General features: G+C 51.7%; 3 protein-coding genes across 5 annotated transcripts; 2 read left to right on the top strand and 1 right to left on the bottom strand.

Annotated features, from left to right (window-relative positions):
* Positions 1-4327: 4327 nt before the first annotated feature.
* GP1BA (glycoprotein Ib platelet subunit alpha) lies at positions 4328-9385 on the top strand. Its single transcript, XM_066262866.1, has 2 exons — positions 4328-4388; positions 4606-9385. Exon 2 carries the CDS (start codon positions 4612-4614, stop codon positions 6586-6588), a length of 1977 nt encoding a protein of 658 aa, XP_066118963.1. The 5' UTR covers positions 4328-4388; positions 4606-4611; the 3' UTR covers positions 6589-9385.
* Positions 9072-11853, bottom strand: SLC25A11 (solute carrier family 25 member 11). Of its 2 annotated transcripts, XM_066262870.1 has the most exons (9): positions 11584-11853; positions 10851-11003; positions 10568-10774; positions 10299-10389; positions 10136-10226; positions 9950-10049; positions 9818-9869; positions 9525-9685; positions 9072-9351 (listed from the first exon to the last, which is right to left on the bottom strand). In XM_066262870.1, exons 1-8 carry the CDS (start codon positions 11712-11714, stop codon positions 9530-9532), a joined length of 981 nt encoding a protein of 326 aa, XP_066118967.1. In that variant the 5' UTR covers positions 11715-11853; the 3' UTR covers positions 9072-9351; positions 9525-9529. The 2 variants fall into 2 exon arrangements, with proteins under 2 accessions (XP_066118967.1, XP_066118966.1); XM_066262869.1 differs by having other exon boundaries at positions 9072-9685.
* Positions 11854-11947: 94 nt separating this feature from the next.
* Positions 11948-16877, top strand: RNF167 (ring finger protein 167). 2 transcript variants are annotated; one of them, XM_066262867.1, is made up of 10 exons: positions 11948-12126; positions 12253-12758; positions 12844-12924; positions 14507-14632; positions 14737-14824; positions 15011-15101; positions 15297-15402; positions 15548-15641; positions 16253-16333; positions 16412-16877. In XM_066262867.1, the coding sequence occupies exons 2-10, from the start codon at positions 12675-12677 to the stop codon at positions 16708-16710; spliced, it is 1050 nt and encodes a 349-aa protein (XP_066118964.1). In that variant the 5' UTR covers positions 11948-12126; positions 12253-12674; the 3' UTR covers positions 16711-16877. The 2 variants fall into 2 exon arrangements, with proteins under 2 accessions (XP_066118964.1, XP_066118965.1); XM_066262868.1 differs by having other exon boundaries at positions 11948-12130.
* Positions 16878-17073: the final 196 nt, after the last annotated feature.

The following is a 17073-nucleotide window of genomic DNA, read 5'->3' as shown; positions in this document are numbered from 1 at the left end:
AACGCTTCCCTTCCCCCTCCCCCCTCTCTTCCTCTCTGTCTGTAAAAATCAATAAAAAAAATTTTTTTTTTTTTCATTTTTCTGAAGCTGGAACAGGGAGAGACAGTCAGACAGACTCCCGCATGCGCCCGACCGGGATCCACCCGGCACGCCCACCAGGGGCAACGCTCTGCCCACCAGGGGGCGATGCTCTGTCCATCCTGGGCGTCACCATGTTGCGACCAGAGCCACTCTAGCGCCTGAGGCAGAGGCCACAGAGCCATCCCCAGTGCCCGGGGCCATCTTTGCTCCAATGGAGCCCTGGCTGCGGGAGGGGAAGAGAGAGACAGAGAGGAAAGCGCGGCGGAGGGGTGGAGAAGCAAATGAACACCTCTCCTGTGTGCCCTGGCTGGGAATCGAACCCGAAAAATTAAGTCTTGGCTGGATAGCTCAGGTGGTTAGAGCCTCATCCTGGAGCGTGAAAGTTGCCAGTTCAATTTCCCAGTCAGGCAACACACAGGAGCAGCTTGATGTTCCTCTCTCTCTCTCTCTCTCTCTTTCTTTCGAGGGAGAGAGAGAGAGAGAGAGAGAGAGAAGGAAGGAAGGAAGGAAGGAAGGAAGGAAGGAAGGAAGGAAAGAAGGAAGGAAGGAAAGAAAGAAAATAGGACTCTATAGGTCATGTTAGGGGTCTTAGACTTCCTCCTGAGGACTATAAAGAGCCCTTGATAGGCCTTGGCCAGTTGGCTAAGTGGTAAAGTGTCAGCTCAGCACGTGGATGTCCTGGGTTTGATTCCCGGTCAGGGCACAAAGGAGAAGCAACTATCTGCTTCTCCACCATTCCCTCTCTCCCTTCTCCCTAGCTGTCTTTTCCTCTCCTACAGCCAAGGCTCCATTGAAACAAATTGGTTTGGGCACTGAGGATGGCTCCATGGCCTTGCTTCAAGCACTAGAATGGCTCTAGTTGCAATGGAGCAATGCATTACATGGGCAGAGCATCGCCCCCTAGTGGGCTTGCCGGGTGTATCCCAGACGATTGCATGTGGGAGTCTGTCTCTCTGCCTCCGCTCTTCTCACTACAGAAAGAAAAAAAAAAGCCATTGATGAGTTTCAAACCGTGGAAGGATTTGAGCAAATCTGAAGTTCTGAAAGACAACTCCAGTGGGGAATAGGAAGAAGAAAAGTCAGAAGCTGGGAGACCACATGGAAGGCTGTTGCAGTGAAGCAGCAGGGAGAAGATGACACCCTGGACTAAGAATTCTGGCAGTAGGAATAGAAAGTAGATCTGAGAGAGATTAGGAAGTAAAATCAATGAAACCTGGTGACAGGTTAGATGTGAGAATGAGGGAGGGGACGAGGTAAAGATGATTATCAGAAATTTTCTTTGTTTATTTTTTAGACATTTTCTTTGTATTGATTGAATGGCTGAACCAGTGATTTTCATTTCTCTTGTATTTTCTTTCCTTTTTGTTTTATTTTTATTTCTTTTTCTTTCTTCTTTTTGGCTTTTGTTTCATTTTCTTTTTTGTTGTTTACTTTTTTTTCTTCCTTTGTATCTATTTTTTTTTTTGTATTTTTCTGATTAGAAGCGGGGAGGCAGTCAGACTCCCGCATCACCCAACTGGGATCCACCCGGCATGCCCACTTGGGGGCGATGCTCTGCCCATCTGGGGCATTGCTCCATTGCGGCCAGAGCCATTCTAGTGCCTGAGGCAGAGGCCATAAAGCCATCCTCAAAACCTGGGCCAACCTTGCTCCTGTGGAGCCTTGGCTGCGGGAAGGGAAGAGAGAGAGGAAGGAGAGGGGGAAAGGTGGAGAAGCAGATGGGTTCTTCTCCTGTGTGCCCTGGCCGGGAATCGAACCTGAGACTTCCACATGCTTTACTACTAAGACTGATGCTTTACTACTAAGTCAACCGGCCAGGGCTTTGTATCTATTTTTTTTTTTTTTTGTATTTTTCTGAAGCTGGAAACGGGGAGAGACAGTCAGACAGATTCCCGCATGCGCTCGACCGGGATCCACCCGGCATGCCCACCAGGGGGCAACGCTCTGCCCACCAGGGGGGGATGCTCTGCCCCTCCAGGGCATCACTCTGTTTCGACCAGAGCCACTCTAGCGCCTGGGGCAGAGGCCAAGGAGCCATCCCCAGCGCCCGGGCAATCTTTGCTCCAATGGAGCCTCGGCTGCGGGAGGGGAAGAGAGAGACAGAGAGGAAGGAGAGGGGGAGGGGTGGAGAAGCAGATGGGTGCTCCTCTTGTGTGCCTTGGCCGGGAATCAAACCCGGGTCCCCCGCACGCCAGGCTGACGCTCTACCACTGAGCCAACCGGCCAGGGCTTGTATCTATTTTTAAAAAGATTTATTGATTTCTAGAGAGAGGAGAGAGAGAGAAAGATGGTTGGGGAAGAGTGAGAAGCATCAACTTGTAGTTGCTGCTTCTCATATGTGCCTTAACTGGGCCAGTCTGGGGCTTCAAACCAGCAACCTCAGCATTCCAGGTCAACGCTCTATCCACTGCACCACCACAGGTCAGGCTCTTTGTATCTATTTTATTATTATTATTATTATTATTTGTATTTTTCCAAAGCTAGAAACGGGGAGAGACCGTCAGACAGACTCCCGCATGTGCCCAACCGGGATCCACCCAGCACGCCCACCAGGGGGCAACGCTCTGCCCACCAGGGGGCATCGCTCTGCCGCGACCAGTGTCACTCTAGCGCCTGGGGCAGAGGCCAAGGAGCCATCCCCAGCGCCCAGGCAATCTTTGCTCCAATGGAGCCTCGGCTGCGGGAGGGGAAGAGAGAGACAGAGAGAAAGGAGAGAGGGAGGGGTGGAGAAGCAGATGGGCGCTTCTCCTGTGTGCCCTAGCCGGGAATCGAACCCGGGACCCCTGCACGCCAGGCCGACGCTCTACCACTGAGCCAACCGGCCAAGGCCTCTTTGTATCTATTTTAGACTAGAGATTTCCAAGTGGTGTGCCACAGTAGACTGGTATGCTACAAGAATTTTAAAACATGCCTGACCAAGGTGGTGGCGCAGTGGATAGAGCATCGGACTTGGATGCAGAGGACTCAGGTTTGAGACCCCGAGGTCGCCAGCTGGTTGGCTCAGTGGTAGAGCGTCGGCCTGGCGTGCAGGAGTCCCGGGTTCGATTCCCGGCCAGGGCACACAGGAGAAGCGCCCATTTGCTTCTCCACCCCTCCCCCTCTCCTTCCTCTCTGTCTCTCTCTTCCCCTCCTGCAGCCAAGGCTCCATTGGAGCAAAGATGGCCCGGGCACTGAGGATGGCTCTGTGGCCTCTGCCTCAGGTGCTAGAATGGCTCTGGATGCAACAGAGCGACGCCCCAGATGGGCAGAACATCGACCCCTGGTGGGCATGCCAGGTGGATCCCAGTCGGGCTCATGCGGGAGTCTGACTGCCTCCCTATTTCCAACTTCAGAAAACAAAAAAAGAAAAAAAAAATTAGTGTCATGAGCCCCAAGGTGGGTATGATCATGAGTACACAGGCTGTGGAAAACATCATAATGGACAAGTGTCCTGTGGATGTAGAGGAGTATGGGGGCACTGTCAACCTTGTCAAGAACTGAACCAGCCCTGGCTGGTTGGCTCAGTGGTAGAGCATCGGCCTGGAGTGCAGAAGTCCTGGGTTTGATTCCCGGCCAGGGCACACAGGAGAGGCACCCATCTGCTTCTCCACCCCTCCCCCTCTCCTTCCTCTCAGTCTCTGTTCCCCTCCCGCAGCCAAGGCTCCATTGGAGCAAAGATGGCCCGGGTGCTGGGGATGGCTCCTTGGTCTCTGCCCCAGGCACTAGAGTGGCTCTGGTTGCAACAGAGCGACCCTCCCCCACCGGAGGGGCAGAGCATCGCCCCCTGGTGGGCATTCCGGGTGGATCCTGGTTGGGCGCATGCGGGACTCTGTCTCTCCCTGTTTTCAGCTTCAGAAAAATACAAAAAAAAAAAAAAAAGAAGAAGAAGATCTGAACCAATGGAATGGTGGGGGTTAAGAAACCAGCCTCGAGCGAGTCGGGTGAGAAGGCAGAGAGAGGTGAGGGTTAAAATTAGACAACTCTAAGAATGTAGCCGTGAAGGGGAAATGAGAGTGGCAGCTGGAGAGGTTTCCAAAAGCTGGATGGTGGTGGTGGTTGGAGGAGTTCACTCCCAATCTCCCCAGTGTAGAAGGAGAGTGGGAGAGAATAGAGCCAAAAGGAGGGCCTGGGGGAAAGTTGTGGAAGGGGGTGATAAGGGCCTGGGTCCGGAAGGGAGACTGCTCACTGGGTCACAGGAGTCTCTATCAGGCTAGCATTTCCTCCCCATCCCCTTCCTGTTCCTGACCAGGCCCTCCCGGAGCTGGAAGAAAGGACACAGTCACACCCTGGACGAAGCTCTGTGCATCTGGAGGTTTCTCTGCCTGCCTGTAAGCTGGGATTGGGGCTGGGTAAGGTGGGGGTCTGTGGGAGGGATAAGGACCAAGAACCTGGTGCTAGCAGTTTAGGTTTGGGGGGTAAGGGTAGGAGAGGATGGGAGGTGTGGGAGCTGTTCCTGAAAAGGATCCTGGAAGCCTCAGCAAGAGCTAGGGCCTTGGGGAATAATGCCGAGGGCCAGTGGGGTACCCAAACTCCCTTTGCCCACAGGTCCCCATGCCTCTCCTCCTCTTGCTGCTCCTGCTGCCAAGCCCTTCACTCCTCAGATCCACCTGTGAGGTCTCCAAGGTGGCCAGCCAGGTGGAAGTGAACTGTGATAACCAGGGGCTGAAGGCGTTGCCTCCAGATTTGCCAGCAGACACAACCATCCTCCACCTGGGTGGGAACCCCTTGGGCACCTTCTCCATGGCATCCCTGGTGCCTCTGACTCGCCTTTCTCAGCTGTATCTGGGTGACAGCAAGCTGACCAACTTGCAGGTTGATGGGAAGCTGCCATTGCTGGAGACCCTGGAAATACCCCGCAATAAGTTGAAAAGACTGCCCTTGCTAGGACGGGCACTGCCAGCCCTCACTACCCTGGATGTCTCCTACAATAATCTGACCTCATTGTCTCCTGGTGCCCTAGATGGCCTGAGCCAACTTCATGAGCTCTCCCTGCGTGGCAATGAGCTGGAGAGTTTGCCCGCCGAACTCCTGGCACACACAACCAAGCTGAGGAAGCTCGATCTGGCTGAGAACAAGTTGAGTGAGCTGCCCCTTGGGTTTCTGGATGGATTGGAGGAGCTTGACACCCTCTTCCTCCAAAAGAACTGGCTACACACAATACCAAAGGGCTTCTTTGGGCACCACCTCCTGCCTTTTGTTTTTCTCCACAGCAACCCCTGGTTTTGCAACTGCGACCTCCTTTATTTCAGTCGTTGGCTGCAAGACAATTCCCAAAATGTCTACTTATGGAAAGAGGGTGTGGATGTCAAGGCCATGACTCCCAATGTGGAGAGTGTGCAATGTAGCAATGTGCCCAAAACACCTGTCTTTACCTTCTCAGGAAAGGACTGTCCCCCTGACAGTCGTGGTGATGACACAGATGACTATGATAACTATGAAGAAGAGGACAATAAGAGTGATAAGATGCCTGCCACAAGGGCTGTGGTCACCAGCACCAAAGTTCTTACAACCCACTGGAGCCTACTCTACTCAGGAGCCTACTCTACTGCTTCTCTAGATAGCCAAATGCCCTACTTGCCTCCAACCCAAGAGTCCACTAGGGAACAGACCACATTTTCACCCACCACAGAATCAATTGCATTCTCCAAAACTCCAAAACCCACTACTAAACAAGCTATAACCCTAATATCCCCAGAGACCACCACAACCCCGACCACCCCAGAACCCACAACCCCGACCACCCCAGAACCCACAACCCCAACCACCCAAGAACCCACAACCCCGACCACCCCAGATCCCCCAACCACCCAACCCACAACTCCGACCACCCCAGAACCCACCACAACTCCGACCACCCCAGAACCCACAACCCCGACCACCCCAGAACCCACAACCCGGACCACCCCAGAACCCACCACAACCCGGACCACCCCAGTACCCCCAACCATCCCAGAACCCATCAAAACCCTAATCACTTCAGGACCAACCATATTCTTAACAACCACAGAACCCACCTCACTCCCTACTACCTTAGAATCCACCACAATCATCATCTCTGAATTTATTGACCTCCCAAAGGTCCGGGGGTTGGCTCAAGGGAATGTGGATAGCTTCAGAAATGACCCTTTTCTCATCCCTGACTTTTGCTGTCTCCTCCCCCTGGGTTTCTACATCTTGGGTCTCCTCTGGCTTCTGTTTGCTTCTGTGGTCCTGATCCTGCTGCTAACCTGGGTCCAGCACTTGAAACCACAGGCCATGGGCTTTGGCCAGTCTGTTGCCCTGGCCACCGCCATGCACACCACACATCTAGAGCTGCAGAGAGGAAGACAAGTGACTGTCCCCCGGGCCTGGCTGCTTTTCCTTCAAGGGTCATTCCCAACTTTCCGCTCCAGCCTCTTCCTATGGGTCCGGTCTAATGGCCGTGTGGGGCCTCTGGTGGCAGGACGGCGACCCTCAGTCCTGAGTCTGGGCCGTGGTCAAGATCTGCTGGGTACAGTAGGCATTAGATACTCTGGCCACAGCCTCTGAAATTGGATGACTTGGGGACTTTGAGAGGTTCTGATGGGCTTTCTTACTGGGAACTAGCTGGGGGGTTGGGGGATTAAAAGCACAGGGTCAGGGGGAGGTCTTAATTACTCTTCCTTTAACAGAAGCCTCCTCTTCATGCCACAGGAACACAGCCTCAGACCCAGCAAACCAGGACGGGTAGTGAGATGGAGCTGGGCAGGTCATAGGAGAAAGCTCTCAATGCTGCGTCAGATGGGGGAGGGGGTGTTTCTTAGACATTACCACTTTGGGGAAGTTTTAGGAAAAAGCAAGTAAGGCTGTGGCCCGGGCACACCAAGGTTGCGGGTTTGATCCCCGGTCAGGGCACATACAACAATCAACCAATGAATGCATAAATAAGTGAAACAATAAATTGATGTTTGTCTTTTTTTTAAAAAAAACCAATAAATTAAAAAAATTTGCCCTGGCTAGATAGCTTGGTTGGTTAGAGTGGCGTCCCAAAGTACAGATTGCCAGTTTGACCTCTGATAGGGCACATTCAGAACCAGATCGATGTCCCCATCTCTCTTGCTCTCTCTCTTCCCTTTTTTTTTTTTCTCTTCCTCTTAAAAATCAGTAAAATTTCAAATTTAAAGCAAATAAAAAAAAAGAATGTGGCCCCCACACTTGTGTATTGAAATTTTGAGAAGAGACTTATCAACATGTGAGCCCTAATTGGTCTCTGGATGGAATAGAGTTTTCCTTCCTCTGCCTGGCATTTTCTAGTTTCCTATCATATTATTTGTATAAAAAATGTCAAAAAGAAAAATTAGATTTTTTTTTGGGAGGGAAAGAATGGCTGGCACACTTGTCTCTAGCATTCCCAAGTTCCCAACTACCATCACTCGAGTTGCATTACTCACTTAACAAAGCTCTAGTCTTAGCTGGCACTTCCCGTCCACGGTGACCACACTCCAGGCCACTCCAAGCTCCGGTTCGAAATCAAGAACCATGTTTCCCTGAAGGTTCGTTACACCGCCGAGGCCTACCCGCCTGCGGCCTGCAGCGGCAGGTGTAAAGGAGGGTGCCTGCCTGCACCTGTGGCTCTGTCCCAGCGAGTGGGACAGAGGGTGTGGCTTTTACAGAAGAGTCTGTTTCCTCCTCTCAAGTGAGGATACATGCAAATGGAACCCACTTCTCTCACCTGCTGCCAGAATCTCCCATTCTCCCTACCACATTTGATGGGGCCTTCTCTTCTACCTTAATTCCAGCCAAAACCAAGGACTGGGCCCAGAAAATGGGAAGGCAGAGACTTTCTGGCTTCACAGAGACTCCTTTCCGCAGAAGGTGCTGGAAGGATCCTCCTAAACTTGAAAACCTGACTGCATTTTTCCTGCTCTGAACTCTTTCCCCAGACAGAGAACAAACTCCTGAGCTTGGCAATTGACTTCTATGCACTGATCCACTGAACACTCTATTTTATCTCTCACAACAAATACTTTACCATCTGTGCCCCAGCTATTGCAAACATTGAGTAGATCATCTGCTCCCCAGCCTTCTCCTCTGAGCCTTTGCTCTGTCAGCCAGGAGTACTGCCCCGCCCCCCCAGCCTGTATAACTGCTTCTGTGCACAGGTCTCTCCTCCCCTAGGCAGAGCCAGGTGCTCTAAATTACTCAGCAACAGTCTATTTCTACATTCCCAGTTCCCTAACTGCTCCTGTGTCATCTTCCTCCCTGGACTTGGAATTTCTTAAGTACAATGTTCATGCCTCAAGTCTCAAAGTGGCCAGCATGTACATGGAACAAGTAAAAAGATAGAAGTGGGAGGGCCCAATAGGGACGCCAGGCTGCTGAGCTCCACCTCTTCTATCAAAAAGCTCTGCCAAAGGGATAGCTCCCACCTGCTGCCTGCCTGTCCCCTGGCCTGGCTCAAAAGACTTTGAGCCTCATACTGTCCAACCCTCCTTCCAGTTGACCTTTTCATGCCCTTTTATGCCACAAGAAGTTTTTAGGCTCCTTGAGAACAGGGCCAGGAATCACACATCTGATAAGGCAGTCACTCTCTCTAATGTAGCATGCAGATCAAGTCTCTGGCCAATAATGTTCCTCAAAGCTCCAGACTTGGGGGGCCTAGCTCCTGTGCTCACTCCCTCAAGCCCTGTCCACCTACCCCCCCCCCCCCAGATCAGCTTTCTCTTCTCAGACTCTACTCCCTCCCTCTTTAGGCCACAGAAGCCGTCACCAGACCCCAGAGCTTTTCCTGCAGATTACGTGAGATGATTTGTGCTGACTTGTGCATCTGCAGTGTTCTTGGCGAGTGGCTGGGAAGCAAGACACGGGGCTTGGATTTTGGTTTTCTCACCCAGTCAGCTGCTGCAACAAGACTGATTTATACATCAATTACATGATAAAAGCAGGTGCTTTTCCTTTAGTAGATTTCCTTAAAAACTCCAGCTTCTGTTCTCAATCGCTTCTTTGTCCAGTCTCCTCCCACTCCAGCCCTCACAACTCTTCAGATTTGGAGGTAGTGTTACCAATCCAATTTATTGATTATGTCCTCAGTGAGGTGGAGGGAGGAAAGGCTACATCCTCCCACTGCAAACCCTTTGACCATCTTGACAGTTTTTGTTCTCTCTGGTCCCCTCAGCTCTGCCTTGGTTTCCCTACTGAGAAGGGGAATCTTCTGCTGTCCTATGTGTCCTGAACCTAAACCCAAGTGGCTGGAAATCCTCAGGGAGTTTTCAGTTCCCCCCAAGGCACAACCAGGGACAGAGAGGCCATGAGGATCAGGACAAGCAGGTTAAGCTGGAGCAGGGGTAGAAGAGACAAAAGTCCTTTACCGCAGAGGAAAAATCCACACTGTGGAGGGAAAATAAATAGAGGGGCCCAGGGCAGCAGTCCAGGCCCCCCAGGGGCACACTGACTGTAGGGGCAGCAGGCGAGTGGGAGCCCCAGCACACTGGCTCCAGGCCCCTCACCTGCCTCAGCCACTGAGGAAAAGACGCTTGTAGGCCTTGTTCATCTGCTCCAAGAAGATGAAGGTGAGGACGGTGTGAGGGCCCAAGCGGGCATAGTATGGTGTAAAGCCCTTCCATAAGCTGAAGAAGCCCTCATAGCGAACGACCTTCATCAGCACATCCTAGATAGGCAGGCGGGCAGGACACAGGTGTTAAGACCTGGCCTCTGGGGCCTTGGCCCTCATACCCAGCCACCCTCAGTCTTCCCAGGGCATCCAATCCTTCAGCCCAAGCCCCCAGCCCTACTTCCTCACCAGTCCGTTTTTGTATTCTGGCTTCCCGTCAATCATTCGCATGTTCTGGATCCTGAAGGAAAATAGGTAGGGGCATGAGAGACATAAAGGGGGCCCTTCCATCCTTCTCCAGGCTCAGGCCTGCAGACTCACCGGGTTTTAACAATGTCCACTGGCATGGATGCAGCAGTAGTGACCAGGCCACTGATCATGCTGGCACAAAAGTGGCACAGGATGTTGTCAGAGAAGTAGCCTGGGGGAGGCAAAGCAGGGAGTGGCAGTCAGCTCACAGCTGGCCCAGGCCAGGCTGGAAGCTAAGGGCCCAGCTCTTCGTCTCACCTGAGTCCAATAAGAACTGCTTGGATTGAGAATAAGAGGCAAGCTGGGCAGCATTGACAACGACAGCCCGAGCCATGGTAGGGATGCAGCCCTGGGTGGGGAATGGGAGAGGAGTCAGAAATGCCTGAGAACTAACCCCATGTTCCCCAGACCCTTCACTCACCCTCCATAGTGTGGGGACCCCTTCCTCCCGGGCGATTCGAATCAAGGCGTTAAACACGTTTTTGTAGCCACGACGCTGGTCAGCTGGAAGCCTGATGGAAAGGCAAGGAGAACCCAAACTCAAGACAGATTATCCTGCCTGCCCCACAGGAACAAAAAAAGGAAGGGCAGAACAGATAAATGTTCTGCTCTAGAGCTAAGATAAGAAGTTAGTCCATAATTCTAGAGTCTAAAAAACGGGCTGCAGGCAGGCTCAGACTTGGAACTCACCGACCATCAGCGGTCATGCGGATAAGAGCCACCTCAGCTGGTGTTCCCACAAAGGCACCAGTTGCACCTGCAGTCATGCCAATCAGGGCCTTCAGCAGAAAGCCAGGGGGCGTACCATCAGCCCCAGTCAGGCGTTCAAATAGCACAGTATAGATGCCAAGGCGAGTGGTGGTGTAAGTGGCCTGGCGCAGTAGGCCAGCTGACAGCCTGGGGAGTGAAGGTATTAAGTCAAGGTCTGGAGCTGCCAACCCACACCCTAACTCCCATCCTGTGACCCCAATACCCGGTGTAAATGCCCCTCAGCCCTTCTGCCTTAAGGATGCTGGTGAGGGCATGGAAGCTGGTTTTGTATTCTCGTGTCTTGGCTCCTTCTCCACTCAGCTGCATCCGGTTCTTCACCAGGTCCAGGGGTTGCACAAAAACTGTGGCTCCCATCCTGGGGGAAGACAGGGGTAGAGTCAAAGGCCTGGTGTCCCAGATCTACCAGTGCCCATTGGAGCCTGGCAACAAAGGTCATAAGGGGGAGGACCTGCCATGCAATTGACTAAATATTCAGGAAACTGGTGGGCATGTGTTTGAGATTCTGTATGTATCAAGAGAAATGAGTCTAAAAAATCCAATGGTCCAGGAGGAGCCATGCAATGCAAGTGCTCCATGTAGTTCCAAGGGGGTCAAAGAGTGACCTGGGACTGCATGCAGTCCGACCCAAGGAGAAGTGGGCATTCAATACCGGCAAGAGCCACGCAGTGACCTGGAACCCCAATTAGCCCAGCAGAGCCAAGCAATGGGTTGGGAAATTCAGGTGGCCTCCCAGCGGGAATCATGTAATGGTCCTGCATGCAGCCTAGGAGGGATCTTGCAGTGGGTAATAAAAGATCCTGGCAGTGCAAATACACTGAAAACGACGCTGACCCCATGCCGGCTCGGTACACTGCAACAGAGCCTAGGATGAACTGGGCCCGGTTCCTTGCACCCGTCCCTTCCTCCTCTTTCCCATCCCTGGGGCCTGAGCTTACCCGGCCAGGCCCCCAAACAGGAACTTGACCGACTTAGGGGAGGTACGGGGTTTCCCGTCCATCCCGCCGGCCCCGGGACTCGCCGCCGCCGCCGCCATCACTACTCGATGGCCCTCGACACCCGGCCCCATGCGCGCGCGGCCCCGCTCGCGCCCAAGGTGACACCGCGCGCGCAAAAGGGTCGAGGGCGCGCGCGCAAAACCCTGCAGCTCTCAGGTCCAGAATCAGCTGGAAGCTGGCGCAGGCGCGCAGCGCAAAGGTGACCGGGAGTAAGGCGGTGCTGAAGGAGGAGCTCAGGAATGGGTGCGAGAAGGGGTGTGGCTGATTTAGGAAGCCAGAGCAGAGGCGGTTTTTACCGAATTGGAATCGCGGGAAAATAGAGGGTGATTGAAGGTCTCGCGAGAGTATGTAAGGTAGGCTAGCTAGAGTTTGCTCTCTCGCGATAGATACAGCAAGCTTTCAGCTGGTGGGAGGGAAATGCTGTGAAGACTCTCGCGAGGTCTGGAGATACCGCGGCGTCGGCGGCGGCTAGAAGGAGAAGAGGTTTGTAAGTTTGTCAGCTCCAGGATCCCGGCTGTAAAAGGGAATCAACTAGGTCGTCTTCTGGGACTTCGATGCTCCCTTCATTTCCACAGGCACTCCCTCCAGCTCTAACCTTTCTTTTAACAGGCCTTTTAGGACCGGAAGTCCTTCATCTTGAGCGTACAATGCTGGAAGCGGCCTGACTTTCCTTGCCGGAAGCCCTTTTCCAGGGACTAGGAAGACGGGCCACCTGGCCGGAAGTCCCACCTTCTTGAGTTCCCCCACCCTTCCAGAAGTTTTTGTCACCTGTGTTTATCTTATTCCCTTTCTCCGTTTTACCTTTATACCAGGAAGGGATACGTTAAGTGTCTCCTTTCCCAGTCCACTAAAAGGGTTGGATATCTTACTCCTCGAGTTAGGGTTCCTTCTTCGCGTCCCCATGTAGCTGGGAAGTGGGACCTGGGGGTGGTTGGACCCCTGGGATCCTGGACGGGCGGAGAGAGCGCAGAACTCCGCTTGTGCTCCTGCTACCAGGACGCGGCCTCCTCAGCCTCTTCCCTCCCGCTGCCATGCACCCTGCGGCCTTCTCGCTTCCTGTAGTTGTGGCCACTGTGTTGTGGGGGGCGACCCCTATCCGGGGGCTCATTCGAGCGGTGAGTCGGAGAGGCAGATGGAAGGAGATGGCTGAAGGGAGGAATTGCAGGCTGAAGGGGAACATGGAATTTTTTTTGTCCGCAGACCTCGGACCATAATGCCAGCATGGATTTTGCAGACCTCCCAGCTCTCTTCGGGCCTGCCTTGAGCCAGGAGGGACTTCAGGTGATTTTTTTTTTTATTTCCCTAAATTTTCCATCTTGGAGAGGGGTTGAGGAGCCTTGCCCTTGGATAAAGCTAGAGGTGAGAGTCAAGGTAGGAAGTGCATTAGTACATTTAGTATGGAATTAAGAATCTAGAGGGAGAAGACAAAGTCCACCCCTAGAACTAACTCTGAGCCCTGGAGGGAGACTGAAAATGGACCAAGATAAAAGAAACAAGTGGTGCTTATTAGCAGGGTCTCTGGGGTCAGTTATTGGTTTTTATGATCTTGAACAAGTTAATTATCTCTCTAAGCCTTAGTTGATTTTACTGTAATATGGGTTAATAGAATTTATCCCAGGGTTATTGTGAGAATTAAACTACGTAAGCAATTTTGTAGTACTTCATCACAAAGACTGCCACACAGCAAGAACTGGGCCATAGATGTCAGAATAGTTGTAAGGCAGGTAATTGGAAAATTAAAGGGAGATGTTAAAAAACTTAAAGAATAATTTTAAAGATCTTACTGGCTTTATTTGATGACTTACGAATTAGGCAATATCCCATGTAGCAGATAGAAAGGAACTCCAAAGAGCTATACAAACACTTTCATAGGCAGAAAGGAGAGGGACAGGGAGTTATACCAGCAAAGAGCTGGTTATATGTGGCAAAACCACCCTTCTTTAGGGGATGGTAGGGGTCTTTCAGGCAGTGAAAAAGACTAGTGCCGATCAGGTAATTCCAGAATGTTTTATTTAAAGTTCATTTCCTGGGAGAGACTTGAAACTGTTTTGTTTTTTGTTTTTTTGTTTTTGTTTTTTTTTTGACAGAGTCAGAGAGAGGGGTAGATAAGGACAGACAGGAACAGAGAGAGAGATGAGAAGCATCAATCATTAGCTTTTCGTTGTGACGCCTTAGTTGTTCATTGATTGCTTTCTCATATGTGCCTTGACCGTGGGGCTACAGCAGACTGGGTAACCCCTTGCTCTAGCCAGAGAGTTTGAGTCCAAGCCGGTGAGCTTTGCTCAAACCAGATGAGCCCGCGCTCAAGCTGGCGACCTCGCGATCTTGAACCTGGGTCCTCCGCATCCCAGTCCAATGCTCTATCCACTGCACCACCGCCTGGTCAGGCTTGAAACTAATTGTTATGTGTTAAGTCTGTTTGATGACATGAGGCTTAGCATAAGTGACTCCATTTGGGGCTTCTTTTAACAGAGGGGAGTATGTTCTGAATAATTATGTACTGGTGAAGGGAATATGAAATAGATCTTGAGAGAAAATGACATGGATGAATGGAGAATCAATGTACAATCAATGGAAAACTGGAAGGCAGAATTTGAATTAACCTGGAGTATGAGTTATAGGTTAGCTCATCTGGGACAGGGAAGGGGATAATGGGTTTGTAAGGGATGTTGTTTGATATAATTTCATCTTTAGGAGGCTGAGAAGAGGTAGACCTCTGACTTGGGTGGGATGCTCAGACACTAGGAATGAGAAGGAAGTGGATAGAGAATATTCAGTATGTGCAGGCCAGTGTGCTTGGTGGGCCCTGTGAGGAGCAGAACCTAGAGGTGAGATCTAACTGTTGCTTGCTTTTCTTCCCCAGGGCTTCCTTGTGGAGGCTCACCCAGCCAATGCCTGCAGCCGCATTGCCCCACCACCCTCAGCCCCGGTCAACGGGTCAGTCTTTATTGCACTGCTTCGAAGATTCGACTGCAACTTTGACCTCAAGGTTGCTGAATGTGGAGTGGGTGCTGGGCTGGGAAGCTAAAAAAAGGCACCAGGAATGGAGACGAGGCCCATAACGGTTCCTTATCCCCTGCTTTGTCTCCCTAGGTCCTGAATGCTCAGAAGGCTGGGTATGGTGCAGCTGTGGTACACAATGTGAATTCCAATGAACTTCTGAACATGGTGTGGAATAGTGGTAAGGTTGGGGGATCTGAACAGCTGAGTTATCAGTAGAGCTCAGACTTAAAAGATGTGGGCTAAAGGCTTAGGGGAAAGAAAGTCAATCCTTTGGGTGGGATGGGGCAAAAGAACCAAATGCCAGGGTTACCAAAGGGTTTGAATAAAGAGTTGAGTACTCAGTGTAATACCCTGATCCCTGCAGAGGAAATCCAGCAGCAGATCTGGATCCCGTCTGTGTTTATTGGGGAGAGGAGCTCTGAGTACCTACGTGCCCTCTTTGTCTACGAGAAGGGGTAGGACATGTCCCTCCTTCCCACTCTTCCTTCAGCACTTTCATGCCATTCTGGAACCCAAGCCTCAGGTCCATCATATTCTGCCTCTTGATTCTTTCCACTCCCTTTTTCCATCCATGGACCTTGTCCAGAGCCAGTTATTTTGTCTCTCTTCCTTTGTTCTTAGGACTCTGATACTGGTCTTTCTTTTCCCAGGGCTCGGGTGCTTCTGGTCCCGGACAATAGCTTCCCATTGGGTTACTACCTCATCCCTTTCACAGGGATTGTGGGACTGCTGGTTTTGGCCATGGGAGCAGTGATGGTGAGTAGCTCAGGGAGCATGATGGGAAGAGCTGAGGCCTTTAAAACCAGACTGGATCTGGGGTTTAGAGGTAGTGATGGTTTGTACTGGATTGTCCAGTTATGTTCCCTAAGGCTGATCTGATCTGTCCACCCCCTTTCCCCAGATAGTTCGTTGTGTCCAGCACCGGAAACGGCTCCAGCGGAATCGACTGACCAAAGAGCAACTGAAACAGATTCCAACACATGACTATCAGAAGGGTGAGGGGAATTGGGTAGCAGAGGGCCTTTCCCATGGCTTACATGGTTCTGAAGGAGTTTGAGCCCTGGAGATAAGGGGCAAAAAAAGATCACAGGGAGAAAACATCAGCCTGAGATGCCACCTTTCCTTTTTACCCATACATACAATGAGGACAGAACAGCAACAGCAGAAGATGGAGGAGCGACCTTGCCTATAAAGGGAGGTAGAGAGAACAAAGATGAAAGGAGTGGGGAGGATTTACTCTAAGAAGAAACAGGTGAAGAGAGGCTAGGTCTTTAGGCCCTGGAGCCTTCAGTGCCCTTATAAGGCAAGAGCAGAAGCCCTGCCCCCATTTCCGCTCCTCCCACTCCTTATATCCACCCTTGCACCTCCCCCTCAAAAAACCCACTTCCCTTCTTACCTCTGCTTCTCCTTGTTCCTCCTAACCCCCAATTCTTGTTCTACCCTGGTCTTACCCTGCAAGGCCCAGTCTTAGCTCTCCCACTGGCTCTGTAGAAGGGAAAATAACGTTTGCAAGGTTTAACTCCCAACAGGCCTCCCAGATAGAGTTCTTGTGGGCCCTGGTCCAATGTGACTTAAGAGTAAAAGGACTTTTTTTTTCCACCTCCAGGAGACCAGTACGATGTCTGTGCCATCTGCTTGGATGAGTATGAGGATGGTGACAAGCTGAGAGTACTCCCCTGTGCTCATGGTGAGGCTCTCAGTTCCTATGCCCATGTCCTCATTCCACCAGCAGACACCAGGTGTTTCACCTCATTCCTCTTGGCAGCATATCACAGCCGCTGTGTGGACCCCTGGCTCACTCAGACCCGGAAAACCTGCCCCATCTGCAAGCAGCCTGTCCATCGAGGTCCTGGGGATGAGGAGCAGGAAGAAACTCAGGAGCAAGATGGTGATGAGGAAGGGGAACCAAGGGACCAACCTGCCTCAGAGCGGACTCCCCTTCTGGGCTCCAGCCCTACAATTCCCACCTCTTTTGGCTCCCTAGCCCCAGCCCCCCTTGCTTTTTCTGGGTCTTCAACAGATCCCCCACCCTCTCCTTCCACTTCAGCTGCTATCCTGGTCTAATACTGCCCTTATCACCCCTACCCCTGGTGACATATTTTGCATAGCCTGGATAGGGCACATTCCTACCCTGGGTTTCTCCCTTATCCAACCCCATCCTTTTTTGAGAGTTGGTGCAAAGGGATTGGGTTTTCATTAACTGGGTTAATAAAATTGTTTTTGCCAACTAAGGAAGGGGGAGATCATTCTCACATAGATGAATCTCTTACACATTTGGGGAATGGTGCCCCCTTTATTGCCTTGGACAGGGCAGTGCTGGGCGAGACTAACCTATAGTCAGTCACAGGGATAGCCCAAGCAGGCATTTGTTGTGAGTCAGAGAGGGGGAGCCCCACCCACAGGATGACTCAATTGGCCCAGCCTTGC

This window comes from Saccopteryx bilineata, chromosome 2 (assembly GCF_036850765.1).
Source record: "Saccopteryx bilineata isolate mSacBil1 chromosome 2, mSacBil1_pri_phased_curated, whole genome shotgun sequence".
Taxonomy (NCBI): domain Eukaryota; kingdom Metazoa; phylum Chordata; class Mammalia; order Chiroptera; family Emballonuridae; genus Saccopteryx; species Saccopteryx bilineata.
This window is presented reverse-complemented; position numbering and strand designations above follow the sequence as displayed.